The sequence below is a fragment of the Eretmochelys imbricata genome, chromosome 3 (assembly GCF_965152235.1).
Source record: "Eretmochelys imbricata isolate rEreImb1 chromosome 3, rEreImb1.hap1, whole genome shotgun sequence".
NCBI lineage: Eukaryota > Metazoa > Chordata > Testudines > Cheloniidae > Eretmochelys > Eretmochelys imbricata.
In genome coordinates this window covers 109,655,071-109,672,019 of record NC_135574.1, presented here as the reverse complement: position 1 = coordinate 109,672,019, position 16,949 = coordinate 109,655,071, and the positions used below count along the sequence as shown (strand labels likewise).

General features: G+C 39.6%; 1 protein-coding gene across 1 annotated transcript in view; it reads right to left on the bottom strand.

Moving 5' to 3' along the window:
• Nucleotides 1-16,949, bottom strand: part of UTRN (utrophin) — a 528,745-nt gene that overhangs the window by 310,942 nt on the left and 200,854 nt on the right. Inside the window, exons 50-52 of the mRNA XM_077813162.1 lie at nt 16,449-16,654; nt 13,860-14,014; nt 6,591-6,780 (exon numbers count right to left, since the gene is read on the bottom strand). Coding sequence (XP_077669288.1) covers nt 6,591-6,780; nt 13,860-14,014; nt 16,449-16,654 — 551 coding nt within the window. The remainder of the gene's footprint in view (nt 1-6,590; nt 6,781-13,859; nt 14,015-16,448; nt 16,655-16,949) is intronic.

Sequence of the window (16,949 nt, the reverse complement as noted above, 5' to 3'; positions counted from 1 at the left end):
AATAGCCATTGATGGACCTATTTCTCCATGAACCTACCTAGTTCTTTTTTTAACCCAGTTATGCTTTTCGCCATCTCAACACCCCCTAGCAATGAGTTCCACAGGTTAGTTTTGCATTACGTGAGAAAGTACTTCCTCTTGTTTGTACTCCACCTGCTGACTTAACATAGGGTGACCCCTGGTTCTTGTACTGTGTGAAAGGGTAATACTTCTCTATTCATTTTTTCACACCATTCATGATTTTACAGACCTCTTTCCCTCATTAGTTGACTCTTTTCTAAGATGAACAGTCCTAATCTTTTTACTCTCTCCTTGTATGAAAGATGTTCCATAACCTCGATTATATTTGTTGCCCTTCTCTGAATCTTTACAAGTTCCACCATAACTTTTTTGAGATGGGGCAATCAGAACTGCACACAACATTCAAGTGTGGGTGTTCTATAGTCTGATATAGGGACATTATGGTATTTTCTATCCCTTTCCTAATAGTTCCTAACATAGTTAGCCTTTTTGACGGCTGCTGTTCATTGAGTGGATGTTTTCAGAGAACTATTCATGGTGATTCCAAGATCTCTTTCTTGATGGTAACAGATAATTGAGAACCCATCACTGTATAATCATAATTGGGATTATTTTTTCCCATGTGCATTACTTTGCACTTAATGTTGAATTTCATATGCCATTCTGTCAAGTATCAAGGGGTAGCCATGTTAGTCTGTATCCACAAGAACAACAAGGAGTCCGGTGGCACATTAAAGACTAACATATATATTTGGGCATTAGCTTTCATGAGTAAAGCTTCTTCTTCAGATGCATGAAGAAGTGTTTTTTTACCCATGAAAGCTTATGCCCAAATAAATCTGTTAGTCTTTAATGTCATTCTGTTACTCAGTCACCCAGTTTTGTGAGATCCCTCTAACTCCTCACAGTCTGCTTTGGACTTAACTATCTTGAACAATTTTATATCATCTGCAAACTTTTCCACTTCAGCGTTCACCTATTTTTCCAGATTATAAATGAATATATGTTGAACAGCACTGATCTCAGTACAGATCCATAGGGGACCCCGCAGTTCACTTCTCTCCATTGTGAAAATGACCATTTGTTCCAATCCTTTGTTTCCCATCTTTCAACCAGTTACTGAACCATGGGAGGACCCTCCCTCTTCAACCCATGGCCACTTAGTTTCCTTAATAGCCTTTGATGATGAGAGAGCAAGTCAAAGGCTTTCTGAAAATCCAAGTACAACTATATCGACTGGATCACTCTTAGTCTTGCTGATTCCCTCAAAGAATTCTAATAGATTAGTCAGGCATGACTTCCCTTTATAAAAGCAGTGTTGACCTTCCCCCCCACCAATCATGTTTATCTGCTAGGTGTCTGATAATTCTGTTCTTGATTACAGTTTCTACCAATTTGTCACCCAGTGCTGAAGTTAGGCTCACTGGACAGTGATTTACAGGATCTCCTCTAAGGCCCTTTATAAAAATCAGAATTACGTTATGTACCCTCCAGTTATCTGGTACAGAGGCTGATTTCATTGTTAAATTGCAGAACTACTAACTATGGTATGTAACCTGAGTTCCTTCAGAACTCTGGGGGTGAATACCATCCATTCATGGGGACTTATTAGTGTTGAGTTTGTCAATTTGTCCTAAAACCTCTTCTACTGACACATCAATTTGGGACACTACTTCAGATTGGTTGCCCAAAGAGAATCTCTCTGATGTAGGAATCTGCTCTGCAGTGAAGACCAAAGTATTAATTTAGCATTCCTGCAAGTACTCCTTTGTCATCTATTGGCCTCACTGTATGGCAAGTTTTGTGCTTCTGATATACTTAAATCATTTTTTACTGTTAGTTTTTGCATCGTTAGCAAGTTGCTTCTCAAATTCTTTCTTGGCCTGCCTCATTATATTTTTATATTTTACTTGTCAGAGTTTCTGCTCCTTCCTATTTCCTGCATTAGGATTTGTCTTTCAAATTTTTAATATATGCCTTTTTGGCTCTAATGGCATCCATTAATCTGCTGTTTAGCTATGGTGGCATTCTTTTGGACCTTTTACCATTTTTTTTTATATGGGGTATACGTTTATATCCCAAATTAAAGGATTAAAACTTTTTTTTGTAACGTGGGGTGATAGCATACAAGAGATTTGAGCCACTGAATTAGGATATGAGATCTGGCACAGGATGAAGATGAGAATGGAGACTGCAACCAGTACTACATGCTTATTTTTAGACTGCAGCATTAGATATATTCTACAGAGCTAGAATACAATTTACCTGTTCACCTAGAAGATGCACACTTTTTTTTCCAATGTCTAGCCTGACTGGATAGCCAATGTCTAATTTCAGGTTTAGTTTGAAAATCTGAAAAAATTAATACAATTATGTATCTATTATTAATCTGCATATTATCCATGTGAAAATCTCCATATATCTTTCTAGTGCATCAGTCAGCATGGTATGGAGGCACCAATTAAAATTAATATTAAGGCTCTGATGAATTCACAGAACCTCAGGTATTGCATAGCTTTGAAGTGACCACGTTATACATTGCTCAGTTTTAAATGTTTCAAGTGCTGGCGTACTCCCTTTCAGACAGAGCGATCAGCTTGAAGAAGATTCTACGTCCTTGCCTTGGTTCCCTGCGAAGCAATCGGTTCTCCCCCCTTCTGTATACTCCCTTTTCTGAGAAATAGACAGCATGTAGGAATATGGGAAAACTAAACACTTCCTGTCTTTAAAAACTGTCTTAACTTGCTTTTGTGTTTTTCCATTTCTTTATTCTCTGCTCGCACTCTCTCCCGATTTTATTCTTTTATCTCCACATTAAATATTACACATTTCTCTATCTTTGTAATTATTTTCTTTCCTCTTCCTGTTTGCTCTTCATTTTCCCATTACCAGGCTCTATCCCTAGCTCACCTCCCCCTCTTCCAGGTCTCCTATGCATACATCCCCCTGCTTATACCTGTGCTAATGCGGCTTGCTCTGCTGAACCCTGTGTTCGTGATGGGATAATCCCTTCTGCATGGAGTCTGTCTAGAGCCAGCCTTCTTCATTTAAGCAGATTCTTCTGCCCAACACCAGCCTCCTCTACCACAGCCTATGCATTGGATTGGATGGTCCCCCAACCATAAGTTCTTCCTCCTTGAACAATTTTAAAATAGATTTCCCAGCTGGCCTTTTGGCTTCCCACCTCATTCTCACCTCCTCATTTGACCGTCACTAATGAATCAACTATTCTACTCACCAAAATGGCCGCTCCTCAAACTCATCTTCACTAAACACTGACATTGCAAATATCATATGAGAGCAATTTCCCCTTCTCACCTATCACCACCTCACTTCCAGGGCATAGCCCACCTACAATTCCATCCAGTCTTTTTCTAATCTCACAGCCATCAGTACCCTTGATTTCCACACCATTCTCCATCCCCTTCTCTCTCTTCTCTCAGCTCCTCTGCCTCCATTCAGTCCTTCCCCCAAAGCAGAATTATAGCAACACATTCTACTCACTCCATTTTGACTCTTTTTCCCCTCTTATCCACCACAAAGTCTGTTCCTTCAACCCCCTACCCTGACTTACATTCAATATCTGATGCTGCCACTTCCCTTCCCATGCCACTGAACACTTCTGGACTTCCCATGGCAAAATAGATTTCTTCCACTGCAAATCTGCCCTCTCCTCTTTCAACTGTACCATTTTCTTTGTCACCCATTTCATCCAACACACGCAAGGAATTAGACCACCAATAATAACAAGGTTGATGACTCGTTAAGTTCATTTTATCTATTTTAAAAAACAAACAAAAAACTTACAAATGATTTGGAACCATCAAATTATGCAACAGCTAACCTGTCGGAATCTAGTCATGTTACTCTAGTCCTCTCTTCTGTTATTTGTTAAAACCTCACTTGTGACTTGTTTCAAATTAGATGTGTCACAATCTGAACCCCTTGTAAAGTGCTATTCAATCAGTGTATAGTTCTCCTAAAGAATCTCCCCTTAAAGCAAGGACAGTATGAGCACAGCACATGTTTTGTAACCAATTTGATTTAGGAAATACAATGCCTTGTACATTTAAACACATGAAATTGTGAGATAGACAGAGTTTCATGTTACTGTATATACCACAGCACCAGGGTTAAAAATAAAATATTTTGAATGTGAACAGATTGTGGGTCTGAGTCTGGAGTAATTTTATTTCTCTTTCCTGTAGGTATAACAAGAAAGACTAACTGTACAGTGCTGAAAGAAACATAAGATAAAAAACAAATGTCTGAAAACACAAGAATACACTTGGAATTATTACATCAATACAATAATATGAAAATCTATACTTTTAGAAGACTAATGATCATCAGAAAGTGAAAGTGACCTTGGAAGTTGTGGGGAGGGAATTTATTTCAAAGTCACTGAGTTTTGAAAGCCTTTGATATGTACTATAGTTAAACCTTTCATATCTGAAAGGGAACTTAAAATTATGTGTTGACTCATGGGTAGGTTAGGAGACTATGCTCCCTCTGCTGTGCAGTGCAGAACAGAGCACAGCCATGGTAAAGATAGAAAACAACAGTAAAGGGTGTTGAACTAAGGGAGGTGGACAAGTGGCTGCGCTTTAACTTTCTTAGCCCCAAACAGTCACCTCTAGCTTCTCTGTGGCCACAGAACAAGAACTCTGCTCCTTGTGGATGAGAAGGAAGATCTCTGTTATTTTAAAAATGGAAACTTTGTACAACTACGGAAAGCTGATCACACCTCGTGACACAGAGGCCAAAATAAGGCCTCTTCTCCATTGTCTTACCCCTTGTGTACTCATTTTCACCTGTGCAGAGGGGGTGTAAAACACTAACATTCCGATTTAGCCTTTGAACAGGTGTAAATGACTACAAGGCAATGTAGAATCAAGCCCTCCACACACCACACTATCTCAGATCATTAACTCTCTGTTGTCCCATTTCAGATCCCTTACATCTCCTATTTGTATACGAAGTATTATTACAGTATTTCCCATCTGTGCTGGATTTACCTCCTGCTTTTGTGATTATTAACCATGGAAGGCTTTTTTTTTTTCCTTTTTAAAGGAGAAAATGCTAATTCATGGAAGATAATTACAGACTACTATACCACCATGGTACAATAGTTACATGAACATATCTAGAGAGGAATATTCTGATTGGCCACATTAAAGCATTGGCCATACTATGTCTGCTATACAATAAACTACTCTTTCCCTAAACTTTTGTTATCACAGATTTTAGATTAGTTAGTTTCATTTAAATTATATAGATATGCTTAGATCAATTGCACAACGGACTCTAACAAGCTCTTGCTCATTAAAAACTACTCGAGCACCATCAATTTAGACCATGAAAAGATATTACTCCAAACTTGGGGCTGGACTGTGTGGCTGACCTATCTATTGTGCTTTCTTTCCCCACAGAAAGAAAATACATTACATTAGATGATAAAGTAAACTAACTGAAGGAGAAACAACATATTAAAAAAATTAGGAAGAAAGGGGGATAGCTGTGAAGGAAATTCACAGGATGTCAACAGGGCAACCAAAGAATCCATATTATTTCAGAAACCATTTTAACCATTTATCTCCTAGCACAAATGCAAAACATGGAAAATTATTTTAATCTAGTGGAATCCAACCTTTTCAGCCTGAGGCCCAAACATAGCATTACAAAGAGATCAAGTGTCTCCAATCAACCCTTTGGTACATATTCTCTGCCCTGCTCTCTTCCAGTTGTGCCCCTAAGGCAGAGCCTGTGTCGCCCTCCCCACATATTCCAGTAAAGAGGCATGTTGGGTATGGAGAAGGGAAGTAGCTGGAGTGTGCTGACCCTAGGGGGAGTCTCCTGTCTTCCCCTCCCCCCGCCATCCTCCTTTTGGCCTTTCCTGAATTGCTGTGTGAGGGAGGAGGAGCCATTCTTTGCTAGGTATTCCCCAGGCCCAGGGGGGAATACCTAGCTTTCCCAGTCTGGCAGGAAGTAGGCAATGGAGCAAGCAGAGCCACTTTCTCTTCTCACTCCCATGTAATGCAGCTGGTTACCAGCAGGGGAACTGCTGAGCAACAGTGAAGGGATAGCAACAACTCAAAGCACTCCCGGCTAACAACAGCTCTGCTGCTGGGGCTGCAGGGAAAGTGCCTAGGAGGAGCGGGGAGTGAAGGAGGCATCTGAGAAGGCATACCTGTGCTGCCTAGTGGCAGGGCAGAGTCAAGCACTTAAGTTAAACAATTGGGTGTAGCTAAGGGGGCACATTTTCAATTCATAATATACATTTTCTTCTTAACACAGCTACCCACCAGGGTCACAATTTAGAACCTGAGGGATGCAGACTGCCCAAGACAAAGGCTGGACACCCTTGCTTTAATCCCTAGTAAGGATTCTTATATTTCATTAAATCAATAACTTCTTCCATACCCATTGCCATTTTGAAATACTGTTTTCATGAATAAGATGCAGGATTTCCAGTTTATTAGGCGCCTTTTCCCTGTCAGATTCACAATAATAAATGTTTAAATAGTAAATGTAAAAACACACACACAAACACACTCTCGTGCTCTTACCTGCATCTGTTTTTTCAGTTCCCCAATACAGGCACTGTCCTCCAGAGCAGTCTCCCGCTGGGATGCATCTGCAAGGACATTAACTGTAGTTTCTGCCTCTTGCATCCACTTGAGAAAGCCCTCTAGATCCTTGACTAAGGCTTGCACTATCTTCAGTTCAACCTCCAAGGCATTCTGCCTATCACCAGCTCTGAAAGCACAAATAAGACAGGCATCTCAATTTTTTTTCCATCAAGACATACCATATCATGTGAATCATAAATGCAGATACTGTAAGATGATCTCAAGATTCATTAAGATAAAACACTAAGAAAACTGTACAGACTGTTCCCACTTGTTTTTTTGTATGTTAGGTCATTGGTTCCTGGAATGTTGCATCTGTATCTATCATTCTGTACTGGATATATGTAGTACACCCCAAACCCCTGGATTTGTGTGAGGAAGATACAAATTATTCAATAAAACTTAACATTTCCATCTATGTGTTATCATAATGGCTGTGTGACACTGCAAGTGTGAGAAGCTGTTACTGCCACATTTTGAATGTTTTTCTCACTACTGTTAGCAGTAGCCCGTTGCTGTGAATGGAAACCATTTCCCTAAAATTGAATATACTTTACACATTACAGCATTGCGGAATATTGAATAGATGTACTTCATTTGCACTTGTTTAGGAGAGCCAAATGACTTCAATACCCTAAAAATACAGGGCTTCCACAAACATAAATGGTATTTGCCTTTATGTGACAGTGTGGACTTAACACTAGCTGACAACAGCCCCCATTAGGGTGGAAACATCTAACTGTATTGACACCTCTTGCCTTTGATAATTTTCTTGGTGAAAATCATTGAAATGTTGCAAAACCAGTTACCTCGAATGACCTTAATTTCTCCAAATTGGTGGCCTTATGCCCAGCATGACCGCCTAACACTGGAAGCTAAAATAATGTTTGCAATTCCCTATACTGATAGCCTTTTGGTACCCTAGGAAAGAAGTGTCATATTTAACATCTGTGGGTTTTCTTTTCTCCCTGTGGTCAGGAGCACATACCTAAAGAATGTGCCATATTTCAAAACTATAAGCCCAAAAAGATACTGGTTACAACATCCCTCGGCCCACACCGCTTCCCGCAGCCCTCATTGGCCTGGAACGGTGAACCGTGGCCAGTGGAAGCTGCAGTCGGCCGAAATTGCGGATGCTGCAGGTAAACAAACCAGCCCAGCCCATTAGCGGATTTCCCTGATGGGCCGCGTGCCAAATATTGCCAATCCCTGTTCTAGCTCAAAAGGCCATGTGAACAAGTAAATCAACTGATAACCTTTTGGTAATATTTGACAGAAAGGTCAATGGTCAAATCTGAGATTTTCCCATACATAGCAGCTCATAAGTAATAAGCCAAATTTAAATATTATGATTCAAAAAGACACTTAAATGACTGAAATTGCATTAAACAGATCAGATGTCAAGAATTATAACATTCATAAACCAGTCGGAGAACACTTCAATCTCTCTGGTCACTCGATTTCTGACCTAAAAGTGGCTGTTCTTCAACAAAAAGACTTCAGAAACAGACTCCAACGAGAGACTGCTGAATTGGAATTAATTTGCAAAATTGGATACAATTAACTTAGGCTTGAATAGAGACTGGGAGTGGTTGAGTCGTTACACAAAGTAAAACTATTTCCCCTTGTTTATTTCCCCCCCACCCCCCACCCCCAACTGTTCCTCAGATGTTCTTGTTAACTGCTGGAAATGGCCCACCTTGATTATCACTACAAAAGGCCTCCCCCGCACTCTCCTGCTGGTAACAGCTCATCTTAAGTGATCACCCTCCTTACAGTGTGCATGATAAACACCCATTTTTCCCATGTTCTGTGTGTATATAAATCTCCTCACTGTATTTTCCACTGAATGCATCCAATGAAGTGAGCTGTAGCTCACGAAAGCTTATGCTCAGATAAATTGGTTAGTCTCTAAGGTGCCACAAGTCCTCCTTTTCTTTTTGCGAATGCAGACTAACACGGCTGCTACTCTGAAACTCAACATTTTTAAAAAATCTCATTTACCCATTACCAGTTATACATAGCACAGTATGAAACTGAATTTGATGATGTTTTTTCAAAATATGGACCAAATAAAAGTGAGTACTTTCAGTAGGACTCTCATTGTATAGGCACGTCTACCAGTAGCTGCTATCCGAAATGCTGCTACTAATTCAGTAAACTGTCTCTTCCCTCCAAGTCAGAACTAAACTAACACTCTCATATGGTGTCAATGGCAAAGTGTTCATGAAGAGGCTGCTGTTTATAGGAGACATAAAAGCAAAATCCTCACCACTTGTCATTTTTGTATGTGTAGGAGTTTCCCTGTTATTTTGGCCAAAATTCTAACCTTGTACATTTACATTCAACCTCCTTACATTCTCCTTAAATTTTAAATGAAGGAATGAATTTTCTTCCCCTCCTTCCTGCTGTACTGTGCTGTGCAGTGTTTGCTCAATAGTATTAAGCAGTTGCTGTGTTTGAAGCTACAGGTGGCTGAATTTCAATAGTGGCTGAAATGATCCATAGATGCAAGACCTGATTTTAGAAACAAAAGAAGTTTCAGGTTACCAGTTCCCTTCAGGATCAAGCCCATGGTTTGTACATTAGTTTATTGGCACTTTGGAAAAGCATTGCATAAATACAAAACAACTGTCATTTAAACGCAACAAGTCTAATGTTATATTTTTATAACTATTCTGTTCAAAGAAATATCACTTGAATAATCCCCATCTTTTAGAAACTAAGTGGTTCCTACACACTCCAAATTCCGGCTACTGCCATATAAACTATTGACAGAGCAGTACCCTTTAATTTAGCCCTGCCTCCATGGCTTGATGCTTCTGGCTCTAGATCTGATGGGAATATGCCTGAACATTTATCTTCTTATTGAGGAAATAATAATGGAATGTTAATTCGAAGGATAGGGTGCTTGATAAATATGTTGTCTAATAATAACACAACACCCTCTAAAATTAAAGCGATGTAACTCAAAGAGAGTAAGAAATAAAGACGTCAAAGCAACTAGGAAGTCTTGACTTCAAAATCATTTCCCTCTGTAAGGATTTCCTTCACAAGCAAGGGAGTAAGTTTGAAGGTGAAATAGCGATGAAAACAGAACAGTCTGGAAATAAAGGTGGCTTTCAAAGAAACAGACAAGCTTCAAAGTATACCTTGACTTTAGCAAAGCTTTTGATAGTCTCCCACAGTATTCTTGCCAGCAAGTTAAAGTAGTATGGATTGGATGAATGGATTATAAAGTGGATAGAAAGCTGGCTAGATCGTCAGGCTCAACAGGTAACGATCAATGGCTCAATATCTAGCTGGTAGCCAGTACCAAGCAGAGTACCCCAGGGGTTGGTCCTGGGGCCACTTTTGTTCAACATCTTCATTAATGATCTGGATGATGAGATGGATTGCACCCTCAGCAAGTTCACCGATGACACTCAGCTGGAGGGAGAGGCAGATACTCTGGACCCTATCCCTACACCTCCAGCATGACCTATACAAATTGGAGGATTGGGCCAAAAGAAATCTGATGAAGTTCAACAAGGACAAGTGCAGAGTCCTGCACTCAGGATGGAAGAATCCCATGCACTGCTATAGGCTGGGGACCGACTGGCTAAGTGGCAGTTCTGCAGAAAAGGACCCGGAGATTACAGTGGATGAGAAGCTGGAGATGAGTCAACAGTGTGCCCTTGTTGCCAAGAAGGCAAACGGCATATTGGGCTTCATTAGTAGGAGCATTGCCAGCAGATCGAAGGAATGATTATTCCCCTTTATTCAGCACTGGTGAGGCCACACTTGGAGTACTGCGTCCAGTTTTGGGCCCCCCAATACAGAAAGGAGGTGGAAAAATTGGAGAGAGTCCAACAGAGGGCAACAAAAATGATTAGGGGGCTGGGGCATGACTTATGAGGAGAGGCTGAGGGAACTGGGCTTATTTAGTCTGCTGAAAAGGAAAGAGTGAGGGGGGATTTGATAGCAGCCTTCAACTACATGAAGAGGGGTTCCAAAGAGGATGGAGCTCAGCTGTTCTCAGTGGTGGCAGATGACAGAGTAAGGAGCAATGGTCTCAAGTTGCTGTGTGGGAGGTCTAGGTTGGATAGTAGGAAAAACCATTTCACTAGGAGGGTGATGAAGTACTGGAATGGGTTACCTAGGGAGGTGGTGGAATCTCCATTCTTTGACATTCTTAAGGCCCGGCTTGACAAAGCCCTGGCTGGAATGATTTAGTTGGGGTTGGTCCTGCTTTGAGCAAGGGGTTGGACTAGATGACCTCCTGAGGTCTCTTTCAACCCTAATCTTCTATGATTCTATGAATCAAGACAATTGACCCAGATTTGTAAGCCTAAGAACTGGTGCACTGGACAGGAGGATGAGCTGAACTTTACACCTAATTTCATCACTTCAGGAATGATGGCCGCTGCACTAAATTTTAATATCTCAAAACTTTCTGCTTGATTGAAATTGAGAGAAAGGACTATAACAGGCTTACATTCTATCACTTTCATGCTATTTGAACTAAAGCTGAAAACATGTTATTAAGTATGCTCTTCATATTCCAGCAGCATGATTAATATATCAAATGGTTTGAGAGTGATGATGTGGGTAACCTAGGAATTTTCCGTTTTTCAGTTAGAAGAAAAACTAGGGCTTATGTGATGGCCTAGTGGTGATCCACACTGTTATAAAAAAGACTTAGATACTTTTCATTTCATTCTCAGAAACTGCAAATCCAAAACTAAAAGAAAAGAGAGAACTCTACCCTGCACCGTAACCACCTTTTATGACAATACAGCAAGTGCAGTCAGACTCCAAGAGGAGTCCAAATCCAGTCATGAAAGGACAGAGTCTCTGACAAGGGTCTTCCAAGGTTGTGGAATCCATACTGGATGAAATTCAGACTTCCATAAAACTGCAGAAGTGACACTGGACTAAGGAGTCCATAGGGAAAAAAATATGTGAATTCTATTAGCAAAGCCACGATCAAGAACAAGAAAATCATTCCCCTTTTAATTTTAGGCTCTTCCCAGCCCGGCCCGAACACTAAATTCCATCAATTTGTTTTTCAGATTCATACTAAAAATCAATACTCTGCACAGGGGGGGAGAATGTGTCAGGAAGAAACAACTGGGATGCTGAAGACATGGAATGTAATCCATTATTGAAGCTGTGAAGATACTGATGAATTACCATAGTTTTAGCCCTTGAGTATAAAAATGTTATTAGCCACTGTACAGCATATCCAATTTACACCACATCAAACTGGAGGGCTCAATCTCTTTAATGTCAATAGCTTTAAAATTAGCTGTTGAAAATTTAAAGTTCTGCTGGAATTATGTTTTATAGCTGTATTGTAATGCTATTCAGAACAGTGAGTCTTCCAGCTCAAGTAACTAAGGAGAGTCTTCCTGGTTTCTCCATGCATGAATACTGCCAGAACAGACCATGTAGCACTTCTAAAATAATATTGTAAGCATAAATCTTTATTTAATGCATAAGCCATAGAACTGAACTTTGTGCACAAAACAATTTCTTCCCCACCAATGCCCCATGTGAAGTAAGCCTCAGATTGTATGGTATATATGGCCTAGGTTGCCAATCACAAATACAAACTGAGATTTTTATTTCCATTCTTTTTTCGTTTGGGCAATTACAGTAACAGCCATAGGGATGACCCAAAATCCCAAATCTGAATGTGAATGGGTGACCAAAAAAGGACCTGATCCATGAGATCCTCAACACTATGAAGTGGCCCACACTATGGAAAAAAACTGGGAATCTCTGTCATAAACCAATGCCTTTTCCCACAGTGTGCCTGGAGCCACAGGAAGTTAGGTGCCCAAATCCCAGTGAACTTCAATGGGTTTTCAAACTCCTTTGAAAATTCCAGCATATAACTCCAGACACATCTAAAGAGGGATATATTTTTGTTCTCTCTCTCTCTCAAATCATCATGTAAGATGAGCTACAAAGTTTTATGCCATTTCAGTTGTCATCTCTGGAAATAACCAGGAAAGCATTTGTATATATTCCATGCCACATCAAAAGTGCAAACTACTAAGGTAGAGTTTTCCCTCCCAGGAAGAGTAACAAGATTCTATACACTGCTTCCTTCATTACCTCTGATACTTACTGCATGCCACTGCAGTCACCTCCTCCTCTCCCATTAGGTCATAATGCCACTTATACAAAACTTTCATTATCCATCTCTCTCTTCTCATTCACTTTCAACTACAAAAGCAGTTTCGTTGGTTGTCGTTATTTAAAAAGACTTTTTAAACACACTGAATTTTTCCCCTAATAATGATTCTCCCTACTGAATCATCATTAAATGATTGGGCCAGACAACTATCGTGTTTTAAAGCTTTTGATATTCAAAAAATATCAGTCATATACTATTCTTGTATCATTTGTCTGTCAGCTACTAAAAAATATAAAACAGGAGTTGAATGGAGATTTGATTACCTTTCAGGCAATATACACACACATATATATGCACATATACACGAGTGGGACCATATTTTTACTGAAAGGAAGACTTTCAGCACCCAAGTAACTACATCTTTATCAGTGAGTGTAAATAAGTAAATTTCAAGCAGAGAATAATTTACTCTTCTTACAGCTCCTCAAGTTAGATACTCAGGTTGAAAAATAAAAGGTACCACATACGAGACCCACAAGAAATGACAAACTGGAGGCACTTCAGGAAAAGGATCACCAAGATCTGAAGAGGCTCATAGGAATTAACATATGTCAGAAGACTGAACTGAATACATATAGACTCACAAAAAGGAAACTTGGAAACCATCTATAAATATCCAAAGGTGCTGATTTCAAAGAAGGGAAAGAATTGTTCCAAATGTTGCAGACACAAATGGCTAGGGGCAAAAAAATAAGACTGAACGAAGGAAAAATTGTGACTCTACATCAGAATTTATTTATTTATTTAACAAGAAGATCAATACGTATATGGAAAAAGTCTTCCAGGGACAGTTATGGGAGTTCCCATAATGAGAAATACTCAAAAATAGACTCCCTCTGATATATGTGACTGTTGAACAGGGATAACTCTACTTGCTACAGAAAATGAATGGGATTACATGACCTATGAGGGCCTCTCATATCCATGAGTTTATGTCCAATATTTTGACTATTTAAAACTGCAAGATCTAGATTTACCATGTACAATATTTACATTCAACAGAGCCTTGAAAAAGTTACCTTTGATTCAGGTTTATCCAAGATGTGTTTAAGTGATCAGTGATTTCTTTCACCTTCCTTGTGTCATCATCACTGTAGTCCAGAAGAAGTTTATTAGACAGGTCATTGAATGCAGCCACAGTTATGTCCCCTTTACGCAGCTCTTGTATTAGCAGCTAAGGAGAAATTTCAGAATAAGTCAATAAAAATAAACAAGGCATCAGAGCAACCTTAAAATCAAAGTCTGATTTCTTATATTTTGAATTTTGTTAAATTATTGCACACACAGACTATAAAACGTTTATGTGTATATTTTCTTGTCTGACGTAAATCCCCTATTATTAAGGCACTATAAATTTCAGTAGATGCTAATGAACTATTCAAATAGAGACATGAGAGAAAAAACTTGCCAAAGAGAACAAGGGACTACACAAATTCTTTTCTGCATTTCATTGCCCATTTTTGCCAGCTGTTAAGCAAAATACAGAGTAAAAATAAAGATGAACTTCAAAATCAAAATATTTTTTGAAAAGTCTGTTTTGTATAGTTTTTCTCGCACTGTGTTCCACGTAAAACCTCTAAAATATTATGAGACATGCACCTCCTGCCATTAAAAATGGGAGGAGCTGGAATTTTTCTTCAGGAGCTGTAGGCCTGTTCTCTTTATAGGGAATGATATGCCATACTTGGTAACCAAAGATCAGAAGAGCATAATGCACGCCTGCTTACAAACAAACCAATAATATGCTGCTGTACATTACATATTAACAACAGAGAACATAAGAGGAAAATTAAATTAAAAAAATGTTTAACGTTAAGAGGACAAAGCTCAAACTGCAGAGTATATGAGAGAAGTACATTATGAATGGTTATTCATAACGTGTGAATACATTAAATATATTTTTCCATAATCTAAACATATTTAGTCTAAACTCTTCATTTTGCATGCTTCACTCATGCTACATTATCCATCATGGTATATTTATTAACAAACATTTAAATTATGTCCTTTAATAAACAGTGAACCATTTTACTCCCACTGCAGATGGGTTTAACTCTGGTCCACTGCTCTAGCGTATCTGGTGGGTACTAACTCTAATATCCAGAAAGGGGGTTTAGGTGGCAGTACAAAAGTGAAAGGGGAATACTGACGGGGCTCTCATGCCTCCCTAGTTCTGGGTGCAAAGGATTGGAAATATATGTGCTTCACACAGTACAGGCACTGTTGATGCTTTTCACTGACAGAGAAGGAGCAAGGGCAGGAGACACAGTTCTTGAATCCTGGAACTCTGGGCATAGTCACAGGACTGCGGGATTGTCCCCAAAAGGGACAGGGGAGTGAACTTATCCTATCCCAATTATAAGCTTACTAACTATGGACTTATTCTAATTAAAACTAGATATATACAAACTATTTATGAGTTTACTTTACAGATTATGCACTGAAGGAGGACATGATCCCAACTCAGGCCATGCAGCAGTAAGAAGGAACTGGAGAGGCGTCAACCCACACCACCCTTTATGCCCTCGACCAGGAGCGCAAGGGAAGCTATTGCACATGTGTAGGTCAACTGACACTGCTCTGAAGTATTTCTGGACTCCAGCACATGGTATGCATGAGTACCCACATGTGGAATATACCCTCAAGGAGGACCAGCACTCAAGGAAGAATATTTGAATGCTTTTTGGAACATTTGATGAATTCTCACCACATTTTCTCCCCCCTCCAACCCAACTTTTATCCTAATCTCCTCCCCTTAGACTATTTTTTCTAAAATTACATACTGTCTCTATCCCTTCACTCCTCCACCCAGCCCAAGAACAACCCACATTGATTGAGTTTCCTCCTCACTTTTGATTGTGAACCTTTAGTTCATCTTGTCCTACTCCTCCCCTAGCCCTCTCTATCCTTCCTTGTATCAGAGAGGCATGGCCAATCTCTGAGACACTCTCATGTCCTATAAAGGTAGCAACCAGCCCTGAGGCAGTTGGATTTGCTAATGTACTACAATGGCTTTACTGGAATATCAAAAGCAGGGTACCTGATGTGGGATAGAGAACACATTTATTCAAAGAGATTCATAATAAGAGGTCCTTAAAGGACCTTGCACTCTGCATTTGGGGTGACAATTCAGGTCAATTTTGGAATCAGTTGGCCCATCTCTAATAATTACTTCCACTGTCTCCAGTATGACTAATAAATTGCTGTGAAGTAACATGCACTATGTTCAGTGATTGTATGATAAGCTTGTGTCAGCGCATTGCATTAATCCTGTGCTTAAGTAAGGGAATTTATTAGATGGAGATATTAAGTGAATGTGATACAAATATATCGGTTATATAAACATATACAGACACACTCGCACACGCACCATAAACTCACTACTTTTCACCAAACACGACTCTCGGGAATTCTGAACAAAAATAAGTGGCTATTTAGAATATATAATTATATACAAACAGAGGTATATACTCAAACAAGCACAGAGAACCTGTCAAAGGATGTTATCAATATTGAATCATATACTTCTAAGTCAGAGAAGACCTTAGGCTGACCCAATGACATCATACAGTCTGAGGAAGGAATTAGGAAGCATGAACAAATCTTACTTTGTTTTCAGAAATCTGTTTGATAAGTGTCTCTTTAGGAGCCTGCAGAAGCATGTGCAGACGGATATCATACTGTCTTACGATTTGTTCCATTTCTTGCCTCTGCTCATCCCACTGCATGCTGTCAGAAAGCATGTATTTTAGCTGCTGCTGCCGTACCTCCACACCATGCTGAGTATTGTCCCACTGGTTCTTGACCTTCTCTACTGCAGAGGAGAATGCAGAAAGTTATAACCTGAAGTTCACATCCACTAGCCAGGACTTCCTTATCTATTGTTTCCTGTGACCACCTGAAATGGAGCAAACCACCTGTATACAGAGCTGCTGCAAGACCCATAAAAATACTTCTGCCGCACATCAGGAGTATTCATACTCGCAGAGGCAAGAGAAAAGGGCAAGTGGTTATACAGATTAGTTAATGGGTAAACAATAGTGAACAGGGTTAGGAAGACTGTTTTTATTAATGCATATATAGTCTGTCCAGCACAGTGATACACAAAA